This window comes from Protopterus annectens, chromosome 2.part1, assembly GCF_019279795.1.
Source record: "Protopterus annectens isolate FY-2018-M chromosome 2.part1, PAN1.0, whole genome shotgun sequence".
In the NCBI taxonomy this organism is placed as follows: domain Eukaryota; kingdom Metazoa; phylum Chordata; order Ceratodontiformes; family Protopteridae; genus Protopterus; species Protopterus annectens.
Genome location: NC_056729.1, coordinates 569,836,297 through 569,855,112, shown reverse-complemented (window position 1 = coordinate 569,855,112; position 18,816 = coordinate 569,836,297). Strand labels below are relative to the sequence as shown.

The 18,816-nt window shown below is 41.7% G+C and overlaps 1 protein-coding gene across 1 annotated transcript in view; it reads left to right on the top strand.

Annotated features, from left to right (window-relative positions):
* Nucleotides 1–18,305, top strand: part of CD8B (CD8b molecule) — a 110,940-nt gene extending 92,635 nt beyond the window's left edge. The window contains exons 4-6 of the mRNA XM_044062338.1: nt 1,789–1,881; nt 2,007–2,043; nt 16,195–18,305. Coding sequence (XP_043918273.1) covers nt 1,789–1,881; nt 2,007–2,043; nt 16,195–16,198 — 134 coding nt within the window. The 3' untranslated portion in view covers nt 16,199–18,305. The remainder of the gene's footprint in view (nt 1–1,788; nt 1,882–2,006; nt 2,044–16,194) is intronic.
* The last annotated feature ends 511 nt before the right edge of the window (nt 18,306–18,816 follow it).

Here is an 18,816-nt window from a genome sequence, read left to right as displayed (position 1 = left end):
TTCGGGCACAGATCCCAGAAAATTTATTGATTTGTCCCCAGAATAGTTGCTGATTTGTCTCCAGAATACTTATTGATATGCTTGGGACTGACACCATCTTTAACTGTTGATTATTTCAAGTGTTTTACGTTGAACATTGAAAAGGTGAAACTTTGTTTGTACTAACACTACCCATGTCATGATTCAAGGATTCATCAGAAGGTATTGTGGTTACTACATCCCACTTTTAAATTTGTAGTTGGTAGCATTGTTGCCTCACAGCAAGAGGGTCTCCCGTTCGATTCTCAGCGGGAGTGCCTTCTTTGTGGAGTCTGCATGTTCTCCCCATGGTCGAGTGGAGTTTGAAAGACATGCATGAATGGGCATGCCTTCGTTGAAGGTTGGGCGTTGGGCTGGTACCTCAGCACCGTAAAAATCAACTGCCAATCATTAGCAAACTGAAGTTCCGCTGTGGTGACCCCTAACTGGGAAAAGCCAAAAGAAAAACAACATAAGGGATCCACACTAAAGCTGGAAAAATAATAAGCAGTGCATCATAGAATTCGGTTATGGGCCCCATACTCATCAATGTCTCTATCAGTGTATCATTGAAGAGTTATAGAGACATGTTTCTATATACAGGTTTTACAAACATCTATAGTTGTGTCAGTGCAAAATAAGGATCACACAGGACAGAAATAGACTTAGCAACATTAGAACAATTGTTATATTTGAGCTTCAGTGAAAATATGTAATATTCATAGACAAAAAAATATTCAGGGTTACAAATATACAGTAAGTGTGGTAATCACAGCCATCACAACAGAAGTAAATGCTGGTATAATTATATCTTTCAATCTTGAAGAGAGCAGTCAGTATGAAAAGGCAGCAAAGAAAGTATGGATGAGGATATCAGATCCTTAAGACAGTGTGCCATCAGGGGAAAATGGGGCATTTCTTTTTTTCCAGACTATGAGTACTGCAATCACTTATGAAGCTTCTACTGTCGCAAGGATGGTGTTAAAATAGTGGCTATGTAGAAATGTAGAATGGTATTGGGCCTATGGATGAAGACTTATTAAGACATGGCAAAAAAAAAAAAAAAAAAAAAATATATATATATATATATATATATATATATACATACACACACACACACACACACACACACACACACACACACACACACACACACATATATTTTAATATGGATGTCCTGGAATAAAGGGTGGAAGAAGAAACATGACAGTAACATTTCAGTATTTAAAGGTAACTGAAAAAAAAGCATAGTTATTTTCAAAGCGGGAGGAGTTATTGAAGAATGAAGGCAGCCTGTGGAAGATAGATAGATACAGGAAAGTTCAGGGATTATGTGTGGAAGCATATTTAAAATCAAGTGCATGGAATAGACTTTCTGAAGTACCTAAATTCAACAAAATATTGAAGCAGACATGAAGAAACCAGTCACAAATAAGAAACAGCAAGATAATAATTAAGTGCAACTGGTACACGTGGCAGAACACGGGGCACAATCAGTGGATGAAATTGTCTTTACCTTAACAGCAGCTTCTTTATTCATATTATATGCTCTTCATAAACTTTAATTTGTTTTTGTAAAATATTCACAATTTATAATTTGTTGACTATAGTACTATCAGTCAGTCCAAAAGTTTAATTATATTGGCTTTCTAGCTTAGTTTGTCTTGCAGATCTACTATTCAATAAGTTACTGTTTTTTTACATAAAACAATTTATGAGACTTTACTATGTTCGTGATATTGCTGATTTATTGTTTCTGTCTGCCTTTAGGTCTGCCATGCAGCTCTATGATCTTGTGTATCCTGTTGGGAAGTATTGCTGTTTTAGCTGTATTAGAAGTGGCTGTCATAATCTGCTTCAAAAGTAAGATTACAAAAAATACACTGATAATTTGAATTACCTGCACTTACCACGTTATATTTTTATGCTATCTTGTTTCTTTTTTCATTTAGAAATATGTACTAATCATAGTTATTGCTGTATCCTAGATATCAGAAGGCCGTATCCACATTACTTTTTAAAACAGTAAGTTGAATACTTTCTTTACACATCATCTTGTGATAACAGTTGTATAATACTTGGGAATATAATTCATAATAAAAATGAATATGTAGAATTTTATCGAAGACTAAGTTGTTGTGATGTATTAGAATTCAATTGCCATGATTATTTTCTGTCACACATAATCTGTCAGGAGATTAAACTGCTAAAATGGCAGGTATAGGAAATACAACTGAATGCCAGGGTTCAGTCAGACATTTCTGATCTTTATGTCCATGTCCCCAGATACAACTCCTCACCTTAGTCCTCCAACAAAGCTGTCACTTGATATATGGTACATGTTTTAACTATGTAATTAAAGGTATAACACATATACCAGCATGTCTACACCTGTAGCCTTTAATTATATATTCAGTAATATAATAAGCCTACTTTTATTTGAACATTGTTGCCATTTTCACTGCATGGCTTGTCACCTTTTTATTAAATTTTCGTGCTTGAATGTGACATACTCAGTACTCTTGTGGGGGACAAAACGCTCAGCAGACAAAAAATAATATATACACCAAGGTTTATACATTGAGCTACACTCTTGCCCATGCCAGTGAAGCAGCATTAGTTAGGCATGTCTCCTAATCTTTATTACAACTTACCGTATTTCAATTACAGGGGCAGCCGCAGTGGTGCAGCGGTCAGCATTGCTGCCTCACAGCAAGAGGTTCTCCAGTTCGATTCTCAGCTGGGGTGCCTTCTGTGCGGAGTCTGCATGTCCTCCCTGTGGTCGTGTGGGTTTCCTCCAGGTGCTCCGATTTCCTCCCACATCCCAAAGACATGCTGTAGGTGGATTGGACACTCTAAATTAGCCCTAGGTGTGAGTGCATGTGTGTGTGCCTTCTGTGGAAGGTTGGGTGCTGAGCTGGCAACTCAACACCATAAAACTCCATTGCCAATCATGAGCGGACAGGTGATCCAATGTGGCGACCCCTAACCAGGAAAAGCCAGAAGAATAAGAAGACTGCATTTAAATTATGCAAAAAAAAAAAACAGTAATGTTAATGTTATACACATACACACACACACACACACACACACACACACACACACACACATACAAACATTCCAAATGCTTATTGCATTTGTAAGCTATTTAGACTTGTATACATAATTTATTCTGTATGTATATTTCTTTAATGTATAAAATGCTGTCCCACTTTTTTTTCCAGCAAAACCATTTATGGACTGAACAACTGACTGGTTGACTGACTGCATACTAGAAAATAACAAAGTCATCTACAAGTATAATCTTCATTTTTCAGTGAAAGACAAAATTATGAAATAAGAATATTTTAAAATAAAAACAGCAGCATTGTCCATGTAACCTACTTACAAGACTATTAAGCAGATAAAATAGATCTTGTTTAACTTTAGAAATATTGTAACACCAATAACATATAGCTTTAGAAATACTGTAACACTGTTTATGGGGGAAGCTATCTTGGGCTTAGATCTGACCAAGAACAGAAAAACTGAAGACATTATATTCAACAGATCATCTGAAGTAGTTAACTTCATTTGATCAGCAACCTGTGGGTATCGGATCCGATTCTGATCCGAGACGGCAGCTTTCCTAGCAAAAGATCCGAGCTCCAAGCTCCTCCCCCTACCCATAATGCCCTGCGACCTCCCTCTAGCCCCCCAGATCTCATTTGCCGCAGCTTCTTGAAGCATCTGAGAATGAGCTCCTAGCGTTTGGTTTGTGAGTCGAAGTAGAATATTTAAACCTTTTTTCCCTTTAAAACCTCTGTAATCTTAGTGTGTGTGGTACCCCTTTCTCCCTTAATCTATTTGGGTAGTTTTATTGTTAGTTTAGTGTAGATTTTAATTTCCCTCCCCCCTTCTGTCTGTGTGTGAAGGTGTGTGCGTGTGGGCCTGTTCTTTTCAAAATGTCTGAAGGCCCAAAAGCAATTTTTTCTAAATGCTCCGAGTCTGGCCATAAGCTGTCCCCAGCGGATGGCCACACTCGGTGCGTTATTTGCCTGGGTATGGACCATCTTTCATCAGGCTGCATCTGTGCAGCCTTCAACCCCAGGGCTTTGAGGGATAGGCAGACTAAGCTAGTCCTTGCGGGCCTTTTGCCCCTGGATTCAGCTTTGTCCTCCTCCCCCTCTGTGGCACCAGCCGCAGCTGTGGCTGCTCCACCTATCATTCCCACTCCCCTGGCTGGGATTCAAACTCCCTCTCCAGCTCAGGAGGAAAGGGACTCCGGGAAAAAGGATAGGAAAGACAAGGAGCATGATAGGGACAGGCATCGTAGCCACAAGAGGCGGGTCAATTCAGCTCCCTCGGCCCCGCCGTCTAAGCAGCTCGCCTTCCCCCTTAAGGTCTCCGGGTCTTCCCCCTCCAGGCTTCATTCTCCACGTTCCTCCCCGGAGCCGGAGGAGGAGACCTGGTCACCTTCGAGGTCGTCCAGGTGGCCTTCCTGGCCAGCCTCGGCAGCCTCATCCAGGTCAACAAGAAGTTTATCCGACGCAGACATGGACCAGATGATGCGTCAATTTCTTCAGGCCCAGCTGCAGATGGGAGTGCTCTTGCCTACCCTCCCCCTCCGGGGGGAGCTTGACCCCATTTTTTTGCCCCCATTGCTCCTTCTCCGACCCACTACCAGGGTTCGGAGCTGTCAGATCCGAGTAGCTTCAGAGCCGGGGTGGTGTCGGCGCTGACTGTACCTTCGGGTTTGTCGGATCCATTTTCAGATCCGAGCTCTCTGGGCCGTGAGATGAGCATCGGATCCGGAGGGGTCAGTGTGCCTTCAGCTCCATTGAGCTTGGATTGCACTGCCCTTTTGGATCTGATCGGGTCATCTCCAGCACCGATCCATGCGCCAGATCCAAGGGGGCTGCTTTCGGATCCCAGGGAGAGCAGCTCACCCTCGGCATTCGACATCATGGAGAGGGTCCTTTCGAGGGATTCGAGGCCCCAGGCTTTTGCTATGGATCCACCCACCATTCCCTCTCAGATGGGCCTGTCTTCCATCATCCAACCCCAGGGACAGCCTGCGCCTACTTCCCAGATGGTTCCCGTAGAGGAACAGGACATTGTTGGTGAGCCCTCCTCAGACAGCCCCCCCGAGGAGGTCCCTCACAAACGAAAGTGCAAGAGGAGGCACTTGGACTCACCTGAGTCCCTCACAGAAGACACGGACTTGGAGGAAGGGGAAGGTTCTCCCAGGTCACCCCCTGAGGACGTCTCATTTGGAGACATTATGGAAATGCTTCGTATTAGAGGGGGGTGGTCAGCCCAAAAGCCTTCCTCGGATGAGTCTGTCATTCTGGAGGCATTCAACGCAGGCCCATCTACCTCTTGGGTGTCCCCTCCCGCCGATCCCCTGGTGGACCTCATAACTACCAGGGCATGGAAGGAGCCAGACACTGTGGAGCCAATACCCAAGAGACTGGACAGGATTCTCAGCCCCCCCCACAGACAGGACAGTTTGGAGCAAAGGTGCCCCGGTAGATGCCATGGTGGTGGCGGCTGCCACCAAGAAGGAATTAGCACAGGAGAGTTCCTCGGTACATCCTCCAGACAAGGAGTCTCAGACGATGGACTGCCTCGGAAAGCGGATGTTCGCTTCAGCGACCTTCTCGGTAAGGTCACTGAACTATATGGCACACGTGATACGACTCCAGCGGGACCTAATCAAAGAGTATGCTGGGTCACCCCCAGAGCCCATGTCGGCCGAGGACAAATAGACCTTCTCAGTGTGAATGGCCACTCTTAAGTCTATCACAAACACCTCTATGCGGCTTCTCTCCCATGCCATGGAGGGAGCGGCTAGAGCCAGCGGAGCAGGCATTGTCTTACGATGACAGGCCTGGCTCTGTCTCTGTGACTTTGCGGAACCCTTCAAGGCATCCTTTGCGAATGCCCCCTTTGACGGTTCTACGCTTTTCGGCAAAACCGTCCGTGATACGCTACTCCAGAGTGAGAAGGATGGGAAAACGTTGTCTGCTGTCGGGATCCACTTCTCAACTCCTCAGAGGTCCTTCTCAAGGAACCAAAGAGGACAGAAGAAGATGTGGTTCTGGAAATCCCAACAATCCCATTTTGCTGCAGATCCCTCGTCCTTCAGAGGCAGAGGAGGACAGGGTGGATACCGGCCCAGGGGCAGAGGAGGGCCAAAGAATTTCAGGTCGAGGGAACCCTTTTCTGATCGACCCGCACAGCATACCCTGAGGGGTTGCCCGACTGCTCCTCTCTGGAGGCAGTCGGGGGGTGCTTCTTGGAGCATCTAGCACATTGGGAGTCCATTACGACAGATCGCTGGGTGCTCTGGATCATATCCGGAGGTTACTCAATTCCATTCCTAAGTTCTCTTCCCCGGTCGGGGCGCCTCCCCGATGTACCACCCAATCAGAGGGAGGTAGCAGCCTTCAAAATAAAAAAGCTACTAAGAAAAAGAGCCATCCAGCACATCCCCCCGATCAATCTGGATCAGGCTTTTACTCCAGGTTCTTTTTGGTGCCAAAAAAAGACGGGGGACTTATGGCCAATTCTTGACCTGTCCACTCTGAACCTGTCAGTTGCCAAAGAGAAGTCCCGGATGGTCACCATTCAGTCCATTCTCCCACTGTTACAGGAGAATGGCTGGATGTGCTCCATAGACCTCAAGGATGTGTACTACCACATTCTAATGGACAGGCGATCCAGGAGGTTTCTCCACTTTCAGCTGGGAGCCAGCCATTATCAGTTCAGGGTCCTACCCTTCAGTCTCACCACAGCCCCCAGGGTGTTCACCAAGGTCATGGCAGTTGTAGAGGCCCACCTGAGGCTTTAGGGAATACAGGTCTTTCCTTACCTGGATGACTGGCTCCTAGCCGCCCCCTCCAGGCATCAACTATGTTCAGCGAGAGACTATTTCCTACATCTCGCCCGCTATCTAGGGATCATGATCAACCACAAGAAATCCTCCCTTCAGGCTACTCAGATCTTGGATTTCATAGGGGCCAGGATAGACACAATTCAGTCCAAAGTCTTTCTGACGTCGGACAGACTCCGCAATCTAAACCTCCACATTTTGGCTCTTCTTCAGTCCTCGGCCCCTCCAGTGGAGTTAGTCCTGAGGACTCTGGGGTCCATGGCAGTGGCCATCAACCTGTCACCGCTCGCACATCTGAATATGAGGATTCTCCAATGGACCTTACAGGTCCAGTGGTCCATTCTACTACATCCCTTGTCTGCCCCTATTCCTCTCAGCAGGCTTTGCAGGGAATCTCTACTTTGGTGGCTCCATTCCAAGCACCTCTGGAAAGGGCGCCCCTTCTCCATGTCCCCACCCCAAGTCACAGTGACCATGGACACGTCTCACCTCGGGTGAGAGGGGCATTGCATGGGCAGAACCGTCCAAGGCACGAGGACTCACACAGAGACCTTTTTGCATATCAATGTTCTGGAGATGAGGGCGGTGCTTCTAGCGTTGCAGGCTCTCCATGCCCTTCTTCCTCTAGGGACTATTGCAATTCAGACAGACAACATGTCAGTGGTCTGGTACATCAACAAGCAAGGGGGAACCAGATCTTACCCACTTTGCCGAGAGGACATGAGAGTGTGGGAATGGGCGATATCCACCAACTGCTTTCTCATAGCAATGCACATACCGGGTTGGTCAAACATTCTAGCGGACAAGCTGAGTCGAACTATCCTCTCACCCTACGAGTGGTCTCTGAACCCATTAGTAGCGAAACAGATCTTCCTCAGATGCGGTCAACCTTGCTGCGATCTGTTCGCGTCACCTTCGAACGCAAAGTGCAGCGAGTTTTTAGTTCTGATTCCCCCACCAGGGGAAAACCCCAGAGACCCTCTGGTTCATGCTTGACCATCCGGTCTTCTTTATGCTTATCCTCCTCTTCCGTTGATGACAAAATTCTTGCAGAAAGCTCGTCATTTGGGGAGCAGAGTTATCCTCATAGCCCCATTCTGTCCTCAGCAAACCTGGTTCCCATGCCTACGGTCTCATCTAGTGCATCCTCCCTGAATCTTAGATCCCCTTCCGGATCTGATTTCTCATCCCTTGGGATTGAGGACCCCCGACCTGGACAACCTCAAGCTCTCGGTTTGGTTGATCCAGTTTACTTAATGGCTAGGACTCCCAGTATCTCATCCTCAGTTATAGCTATCCTATTGGCCGCTCATAAGCCTTCTACCAGGAAAGTCTACAAGAGTAAATGGAAACGTTTTTCTATCTGGGCAGAGCATAGGAATTTGGATCCTTTTACAGCTCCTATTCCAGCAGTCCTCGATTTTGTATCCCAAATCTTTCATCAGGGGGCTAGTTCTTCAACTGTTAAAGTTCAACTGGCAGCAATTTCCCACTTTCATGTTGGAAAGAAATTTGGCCCCATAGCATCCTCTAAGATTTGCAAGACCTTTCTGAAAGGTACCTTTCTTTTGAGACCCCCTGTTAAGGAAGCAGTTTCTCCATGGGATTTAACCCTAGTTCTCCAGGCTCTGACTGGTCCCCCTTTTGAGCCCGCAGCTTTGGTCGACTTGAAGTATGTATTTTGGAAAACTGCCTTCCTGATTGCTATTACCTCAGCTAGAAGGATATCGGAGCTTCAGGCTCTTTGTAGTAAGCCCCCATACATCATTTTTCATAAAGACACAGTTTCCCTCAGGACTAACCCCTCTTTTCTGCCTAAAGTGGCTTCTGAAGCCAACATTAACCAATTCATCAACCTGCCTGTCTTCTTTCCTAATTATCACAACAAAGGAGAGTATAGACTTCATTGCCTGGATGTACATTGACAGTTACGATTTTACTTACACAGAATGGCTGTTTTTCGAAAATCAGAACAGCTTTTTGTCTCATTTGGTAAGTCCTGTTTGGGTAAACCAGTGACAAAGGTAACCTTAGCCAGCTGGATTTCTCAATGCATTCTTCTCGCATACAGAAGCTCTGGTCGACCTGAGCCCATGTGGGTTCGGGCACATTCTACCCGTTCTGTGGCTACTTCTGCGGCCTTCTGGTTGAGGGTCCCTTTGGATGACATTTGTTCAGCAGCTACTTGGGCTTCTTTTCATACTTTCATTACACATTATAAATTGGATCTGATTTCCAGAGGAAGGGCATCCTTTGGCTCTGCAGTGCTCCAGAATATCCTTCCATAAGGACCTCCCAAGTTGTTGGTAGCTGGAGACTCTGTCCCACAGGTTGCTGATCAAATGAAGTTAACTACTTCAGATAAAGAAGTTATGTACTCACCATAATGTTCCATCTGAGTAGGTAACTTCATTTGTCAGCAACCAACCCTCCCTCCGTCCCTCTGACCTGTAGTTCGTCCTTGGAGGATCACTGTATTTCTCTTCCCAGATGACATCAGGTTAGGATGTTCAGGTAGTTTTTCCTTGTGTTATGGTAGTATTCTGTGATACTATGGCAAACTCGATCTGAGGGCTAGAGGGAGGTAGCAAGGCTATGCCGCCACTGGAAACGTGCACCTATGCCCAGTTAGTGTTTCCCCTAAACAGATGTCAATAAATAATAAATGTTTACCTCAGGCAATATAACTGTTTTAGCTCAAAATTATGGACTGTCACTGGTACAATATATAAATTTAACTGAATGCCTTTTATTAAATAATTACCTTTTGCATTAACTAATTTTACCAATCTAATTGCAATCTAAAATCAGGTAAGTAATCCAGTTTTTTGAATTGCTGAAGTATACTTTGCAGGATGCCTACTTTTCCTCACATTTTTTTTGTTCAATTCACAATTACCTGAATTCCTTGATTGATGAAGACCAACTACACTTGAAAAAAGAAGTTATGTACTCACCATAACGTTCCATCTGAGTAGGTAACTTCATTTGTCAGCAACCTGTGGGTATCGGATCCGATTCGGATCTGAGCCGGCAGCTTTTCTAGCAAAAGATCTGAGCTCCAAGCTCCTCCCCTACCCATAATGCCTTGCTACCTCCCTCTAGCCCTCAGATCGAGTTTGCCATAGTATCACAGAATACTACCATAACACAAGGAAAAACTACCTGAACTAGGGAGAAAAGCACCAATGTAACAATTTAAAGCAATCAATATTTAAAATGACAAATTTTATAATGTAGTATAATTGAATATATAGCATAGTAGTCAGTCTAATAAAATTTGTATTGATTGTATTCACAGGCCTTAATATATAAGCATTATATGGAGAATTTACAGATAGAAAAGTGGTGTATGAAATAAGTAGGAGTAATTTAAGAAATATATAGCATGAGATATTAGGAGGATAAGCCATTTTAAGTGTTAATAGAGAGTAATTTGGTTGTGTGAATTAGAAATAGGTATACCAGTTTAAGTACTACGTTAAAGTGAAGTATTAGAAGGTGATAAGCAGGTTAAGTAATTTGGTGCTTTAAAGGGAGGCATAAGAAATGTGGTGAATGATGTTAGGAGAAGTGATGTCCAAGATGAAGATCAGGGACAATGCCAGGAGGCAGGGAAGAGGTCTTTTAGTAATGGCTTGAAAAGATGAAGGTGTGAAATAACCCTGACTGATATAGGCATTTTGTTCTAAGTTCTAGCAATGTTACTGGAATAGAGACTAACCCCAGCAGCTCTTTGTGGTTTATAGATAGTAAGCAGTTGTTTATCATTTCGCTGAAGGGGGTGGTTTGGTAGATAGTACTAGAGTATGGGTCTAATTGCTAGACAGGCAAATGGGATATAGATGATGTTGTGGTTTAAGATCAGATGGATATAAGATAGGTGGTGAGGAAGTATGAGCCAAGTAAGTGATTTTAGTTCTAAATAGTGGTGGGGCTGGTAAGGTTTTTTGCAAATAAATCTAAATCTTGCAACTTTGTTGTAGCATTGCTCAAGTTTAGAACAAAGTGAAATGTGTAGCTTGATTGTGATAGGGGCACTGTATAGGAGAAGATGGTATTGGTAGCTAAAGTTACCTTGGCAGAGTTTGTAAAGAATGTCTTTACTCTGTGTAGGCTATCTAGTTTTTGATGGGTTTTATTGATGCTGTTGTGGAGATGTAAATCAAATGTAAGATTGTCATTGATTGTCATGCCATGGTATTATTTAAGGAAGACATTTTAAAGTTGTTTTTTTTCCATGGAAACTGGATTTTGGAAAAAAACACAGAAGTAATTTAGTTTTTTGGAGGGATTTAGTAGCAGGTGATTTTTCTGCAGCAACTTTCATAGGTAAGTGAAAGCCTAGTTGCCAATGTGGGCCATTTTAAGCCTAGCTAGTTTCATTTGGTGGAAATCAAACCCTGTATATCATGTTTGAAGTAAGCACCATAACCATTATGCCAACTCCCAACCAACAGAATTAAATGCCTCTTGAGTAATTATCTGAAGATGTATGAGGCTATTTAATGCATGTTAGGGTAGAATAATCTGCATATTGTATTTTATGTTTAATAATATTATAACTGTTATGGTAACTTTAATATTTTACTCAACCACTGATAATTAGTGTAAAATGCTAGTATAGCATTAATAATACTAATGTGGTTCCAAAATTATTTTATAAGGAACCATCTTGCAACATCTAGTCTCTAAAATGAAATGTGCATTTTTATACACATTCCATAGTACAGTGAAATTGGCATTTTCCGTTTAGTACTGAAGGTTTCAAACACATAAATTATTTCATTCAATCTTTAACAGAGAAAAGAAGTGGAACTGATATTTATTGCTTGATGTCAAAACATTCCCTTTCCAAAATTTGGATCATTCACTTACAAGCTGTATTCTTTTGGTAGTTCTTCTCTTTCTCTCTCTGTTTCTCTCTATCTCCATCAATCTCCCCCTATCTCTCTCTCTCTCTCTCTCTCTCTCTTTCTCTCTCTATCTCTATCTATTTCTATTTCCTATTATCTCTCTTTCTCTTTTGTTCTCATTCTCTCTCTCTCTCCACAAACACACACACACACACACACATATATATATATATATATATATATATATATATATATATATGGAATCATATTTTTCTATTGAAGGTCACTTTCATTGATGGACAATTAAGACAGTGCAGGTGATCAAAGATCGAACTGTGTTGGCTTGAAATTGCTTCAAAGTGGCAATAATGGAATCTCCTTTTCCATCTGTAGTGTGATCTTGGAGTTGATACGTATAAATATCAGAGGACAGAACCAGTTCCAGCATTAGGTGACCTAGGCAGTTGCCTAGGTCCTGCTGGCCGTGGGGCTGCCACAACATTTAATTTCAATTAAACAATTAATAAAAATTACATTCCTTTTTTATCAGTATATGCATCTTTCAGGATACAGTCTCCATCAAACATTGGAGCTTCCTGCTGCTTTCACATGTATTTGACTAAGCTTGGCTGCCTTGAGAGATTTGGAACTGCTACTGTTACGCTATGAGAGACAAGTGATTTGAAACTGCTAAATGCAAGAGACAAGTGTTCCTCCGATAGGTAGGTAAGTGTGTGAGTGTATGTATGTAATGCTCTAGCTAGGGTTAACAGGTTAGTTAATTAATTTGCTCAAGCCCAATCTCTGTATCTTGGTTACAGGAGACAATAGCCTGAATTCTCTCAACCTACTACCAAACTGCTCATCAGGGGTGCCTTTTCAAAGAATGTGAGTGGATTTCAGTCCATTTTCAAGGAATTGCGAGTTTCAATGCATTTTTAAGGAATTGTGAGCTTCAAGGGAAGACAAGTTTACTGTTACTCTTACTAAGTCTGTTTTCAACATGCAACTGTTTTGTTTAGCAAATGGCCATCAGTGTTTGTGCTATAAAATTTGAAAGCAGTGTTAGTAGTACTACCGGTAGCATACTTCCCACAGGTACAAAAGGCTGTGGGTTCTACCCCCACAACAGGTAGATGGATTGCTGATATTATGGTGTACTTTAATAAAGGATGGAGTACTGCACTCCTGGGTATGTCCTTCTTTTCAGAAAATGCCTAGTAAATATGAACAGTTTGTCAGACATTCCCTATTGCAGCTTCCCAATTATTTTTTAATGTAACATAGGCAATTTATTCTTCAAGTGCAGCAGGCACTGAATTTGTAGATGAAATACTGAAATGGAAACTTGTTGCCAGTAGCAACCTCTTCATTAATTACATATCTCTTTAATGTGGAATTATTCAGATGACTTTTACTTCTGCAGAGATTGTGCATATTGACTGATATTGGTGGATTACAATAACAGATGTCTGAATTGCCTTTTATGGCTGCAATGTCCTGAAATGGATAGTTTTGTCATTATTGGTTCATAAGTCTTGTTTCATTTTACTAGCAAAATGTTCAGAATTACAGATTTAAAACACACTAACATGTGGTGCTGTATTATAAAAAGAATGCAATTTTATACAATCAGGAAGATGAATAAAAAAACAAATATATGTATGCATAGTACTAAAACGGTGTGCAAGGGGTCTATGGTTTGAAAGCAGCTTAAAGGTAAAGTTAATCTGCCAGTGGTCAGATGCATTTTCTTTGTATGTGGGTTTCAATGCAGTTTCAATTAATGTGACTTTCAAGGGCAGAGAATCGTATGTGTTCATGCTAAGTTTGTTTTCCTTGTGAGACTGCATTGTTTTGTTGAGTAAATGGTTATCAGTGTTTGTGAGACACTGGAATGGCTGGAGGAATACTGCCGGGGAAGACCTGCTTACCTGTTGTGCTACTAACACTGCTTTCAACATTTATAGCACCAACAGTGATGATGGCCATTTGCTAAACAAAACAGTTACACATTGAAAACAGACTCATCATGAGCAACAGTAAACTTCTCTTCCTATAGAACTCAAAATTCATTGAAAATGTACAGAAACTCAACATTCCTCAAAAAATGCACAGGAACTCAACATTCCTTGAAAATGCATTGGAACTCGACATTCCTTGAAAATACATAGAAACTCAACAGTCCTTGAAATGTCCAGAAACTCAACAGTCCTTGAAAATGTACTGGAACTCAACATTCTTTAAAAATGCACTGAATCTCAACAGTCCTTAAAATGCACCTGTTGATGACAGTTTGGTTGTTGGTGTAGAGGATTCGGGCTGTAGGGTCCTGTATTCAAGGTACAGGGTTTTAGCCTGAATATATTAACCAACCTGCCATCCCTGACTGTGGCATTTTACTCACACACACACACACACACACACACACACACACACACACACACACACACACACACACACACACACACACACACACCTGTTCAGAATGGCAATTCTCTCATTGGAGCTGTTCTCAGTGTTGTCTGTCTCATAATAAATCCAAATTGGGTCTGCAATTCTCTTGTATCTCATCTGTTAAAAATTCTGTACTTTGCTCCAAAAAATGTGTGTGTCTTTAGTATGAAGCACACACAGGTGCTACTAAGGATACACTCTACTTCCTTAAAGAAGAAATGTAACACATGCAGATTGCATTCTTAAAGAAGAAATGTAAATTTTAGGCAATCCCCAGGCCAGTGCCCCCCCCCCCCCAGCCAGCAGGCCCCAAGTGGCTGCCTAGATCACCTAGTGTTGGATCCAGCTGTGTATGTGTGTGTGTGTGTGTGTATGTGTGTGTGTGTGTGTGTGTGTGTGTGTGTGTGTGTGTGTGTGCGCGTGCACGCATGCGCACATAAACTAAAGTGCAAAAAGGTCATGCAGACAAGGAATTCAGTAAAAAAATTTCAATAAAGTCCCAGAAAAACTAAAGTCCTAAACCACCTGTAATGGAAGGGCATGCAATATGTGTAGATGATCCCTTAATAACATACTAGTATTTCACCTACATGATGACCTCTGAATCCCCATAACTTGTATTTTACTATACTGGCAAATTCAGCTCAATAAAGCCAACTTCCACTAGCTGTAGATAAGCCATGTGGTATTGTGTTTTCATAGAATAGTAGTTCATGAGAAATTGGCTAGCTTTACCAAAAAACAGGAAAATGCAGTACATGCATGCAAAACAATAGCTCAATAATTTGGACTTCACTACTAAAAAGAGTTCAGTTTGTTAACTACTTAGTGGCAATGCTAAATAAAAAATGTAACTGCAGAGTTCAGGGTGACAGTTCTTAAGTGCACATTGCAGTAATATAGTGTTATTGTTATGTTGTGTCTTTCGGCTTTTCCCGGTTAGGGGTCGCCACAGCGGAACTCCGGGCCGCTAATGATTGGTAGTTGATTTTTATGTGCCGAGTTACCAGCCCTGAAGCACAACCTTCAACGAAGGTACGCCCATTCACGCATATCTCCACGCAGAAGATGCGTAATATAGTACTCAAGAAAATGAAAAGTCTTTGCTATTATCATACAACAGGTTGTTCAAAGTTCCTTTCACCAGGACTTCCACTAGTGTAACATTAAATCTTTTGCCAATACTTTTTGACTGACATTCCATTCTCACATCAAATAAAAATCCTTTATCATCAACTGCCCCTGGTCGGGCAACTCTAGATCTCTGCAATTAGGACATCCACAGGTACAACTGAATTTCAACATAGACTCCTGCCTCAGAGCAGACTGCATCAGCCTTGGTTTGTATCTCCTTCACAAAACTGCCACATTCAGGATCATATTGCTTCTGCCATACTAGAATTTCCATGGTCTTAAAATAGCTTGCTTACTACTTGTTCCTGTGTAGACCTAATTCCCCTATCCTGTTAGGCATTTTGCCAGTGGGGCTACCATGCACTGTTACAACACACATGCCTCTGTGTTAATTACTTTAACATGCTTGGATAGTCCAATAAAATTCTTAAATAGATATAGTGATACTTCATACTTTAAAGCTGAGAAAGTGCTGATCAAACAGTGGTCAATGACCAGAGTATACAATGGCCATGGACTACATTCCATTTCAAATGGCTGTCACTTGCAGGACATATTTTACATGTGAAACAAAAGGTTCAGGTTCACAGAGTAGAGTCCACAGAATTAAAATACCAGAACCACAACTAACATTATCACATATCACAGGCGTGGCTGCTTCCTTTACAATGCAGATTTGGACTACTCTTTGGAGAAATGTAAGAAAATTCCTTAACTAAGAAAGAAAGAAAGCAGTAATGAAAACAAACACTGTGTATAAGTAGGTTACAAACAGCTTGTAGTGTTCAGATGAATTATTACTTTTTGAATGATAATTAAAATTCAGCCCTCTGTGTTTTCTTTTTTTTCCAGGTGATTCTACTCTCATTGCAGTGTGTTATCAAGCCCTAACGTGCAAAAGAGGCCTTTGTGCTTGTTATCATTTGCTGTGTTTGGAAAAGTGCATTTTGACAGCAGAAATAGTAGAATTTTAAATGCATGCATTCTCCAGCAATATATCATGACTGATATGCTATGTCTTGGAAGGGGAAAAAATGAAGAAAAATAAAACTAGGTGCAACGAGTGATCACTTAAAGAGTCTCTACTGTCTCCACAAGAAAAAGAACTTTGGGACATACTGTTTCAGAGGCAAATGGTGCTGCATGCTGTTCAGATGCATTTCTTAGACTTCCAGGGATGTCACCGAATCAAAAGCTACCATTCATTTCTGTTCATGAGCTTATTCAAAGTTGTCTTTTTTTAATTCACAGTTAATTTTCTGTGTCTACTGCTGATTTTGATAGCTATAACTTGACAATGATATGTAAGAAATAATTAAATGAAATGAGAAATTTAGTAAAAATAACACATTCTCCAAGACTACTTCTGGCACAAACTCATCATCCTATCGATTTTTAACAACAGACACTTCACAGCTGGCAGGCACTACCTTTGATCCTGATTGACATTTTACATCAGAACTGCAAATATTTCTCACAAATTTACCAGCAGTCACATCCTAGTTAATAGATCAGTACTAGCAGGTGATCAGCCACATTACTAGAACAGAAACACAAACAAAAATAAACTGGATACAGTGATGCAATTCTCACTGCAGCTCACACAACTTACTGTCAAGAAAACAGAAGCTTACAGCCTTATAATTTTGTGTATAATACTTTAAATCTGAGGTGGAACAAAATTCCTACACCTTTCCTCTCTGAAGTTCTAGAAGATACATGAAGGGCAACGTGTTTTTGCATCTTACTTCTGATTTCACTCTGAGTCATTCCTTTGTATTACAACTAAAGGAACACTCAGGGCTTTTTAGGCCCAATTGGATGACTTAGCACTCCCCCAACATCTATTATCATTCAGCTAGTAATCCCATAATTGTAAACAGTAAGGATTCAAAGTTTGCCAGGCACAGAACCATTTTTTCTCCTTCTGATTTGGCATAAGATGGCAGATCTTCATTGCCTCCTCAGCCACTTATCACATGTAGTGGTCTAATTCTGGATTAGTTCTAGATGCTTCTCAGCATGTGAAACAGTCTTCTAGGAATTTAATGAATTATTGCCATGCTCTGGCTACAGATAACTGGTTGTGGTTAGTTGGAATCATGAGAAGAAAAGCAACAGTATACACATCTGAGGCTGCACAGCAACAGAGATACAATATGCTTGCAGTATCTTTAAGTGGTAGGAAAAACAACATACCTGTGTTACCAACATATTGAATGGGAAAATGTACTGTTTCTTCCCATTCCTTTATTTGGACACTAGTTTTCATTTATTAGTGACAAATGAAGACGTCTTAAACATCAGTCATGTTTGTACAGTGTTAGACAAGTCTTACTTTGACAGACTCTGGTCATACATGTTTCATAATTTCTGATGTGCTTTATGTGCACACATATTCTAAGATAATGGTTGACAGAAGCAGTGGAAGCAGACTGCATGACCATCCATACATTGTGACCGGGTGTTAATTCATTTGGCCCCGCAGGATACCTCCGACATGAGGAATGGCCAATAATGATAAGGGTTTTTCCTCACACACATATGGTTCGTGAGAAAAACTGTGCGTGGCTTATCTCACAAAGCTGCAGCTAAGCCCTCTCACCCACAAACTACCACCACTGTATCCATTTGGGAGAGCATTATGCACCACTATTGTTTTATATTAGCACCATTAAATGACTTAGCTCACATACAGACCCTCAGTATTAGTTATGTATTCACTCTCAGTCCCAGAGACATATTTGACACAACTATCTGGTTTGCAGGCCTTTCACATGTTATGGCAGAATATGTTTGAAATGGAACCAAAAAGGATTCATCTGCATGTGAAATTCAGGGATGTTACAAACTACCATTCTCTTTCAGGTAATTTACACATACAGTCATATGTGAGCAAGTGTACACACACACACACATGCACACACACACACACACACACACACACACGCACACACACGCACACACACACACACACTCTCACACACACTCTCACACACACACACACACACACACACACACACACACACACACACACACACACACACACACACACACACAGACACACACACGCACACATGTACACATGCACACATGCACACATACACACACACACACACACACACACACACACACACACACACGCACACACGTTTCACCAATACTAAATTACTTTGCTGCTTATTAATGACAGCAGTAATCAAATGCAAGCATATTTTAAGTGACCTTCTTTTCCTATTGCTGGAAATACAAGCTATGGTGGTATACATTTCACTCTCATCTCTTGTTTGTTAGTTGTGGCTGAAAAGCACAATATAAGCTTATATGCAGACAACACTTTCCTAATGAATGCAGGTACTTCCTGCTTAACCTTTTGGAAATCATGTTACAGTTTGGTACACTTTCTTCCTTTCTCATTACCACTTCAGATACAAGTTCACTCCACGTTATTTTATATCATGTAATCCATTCATC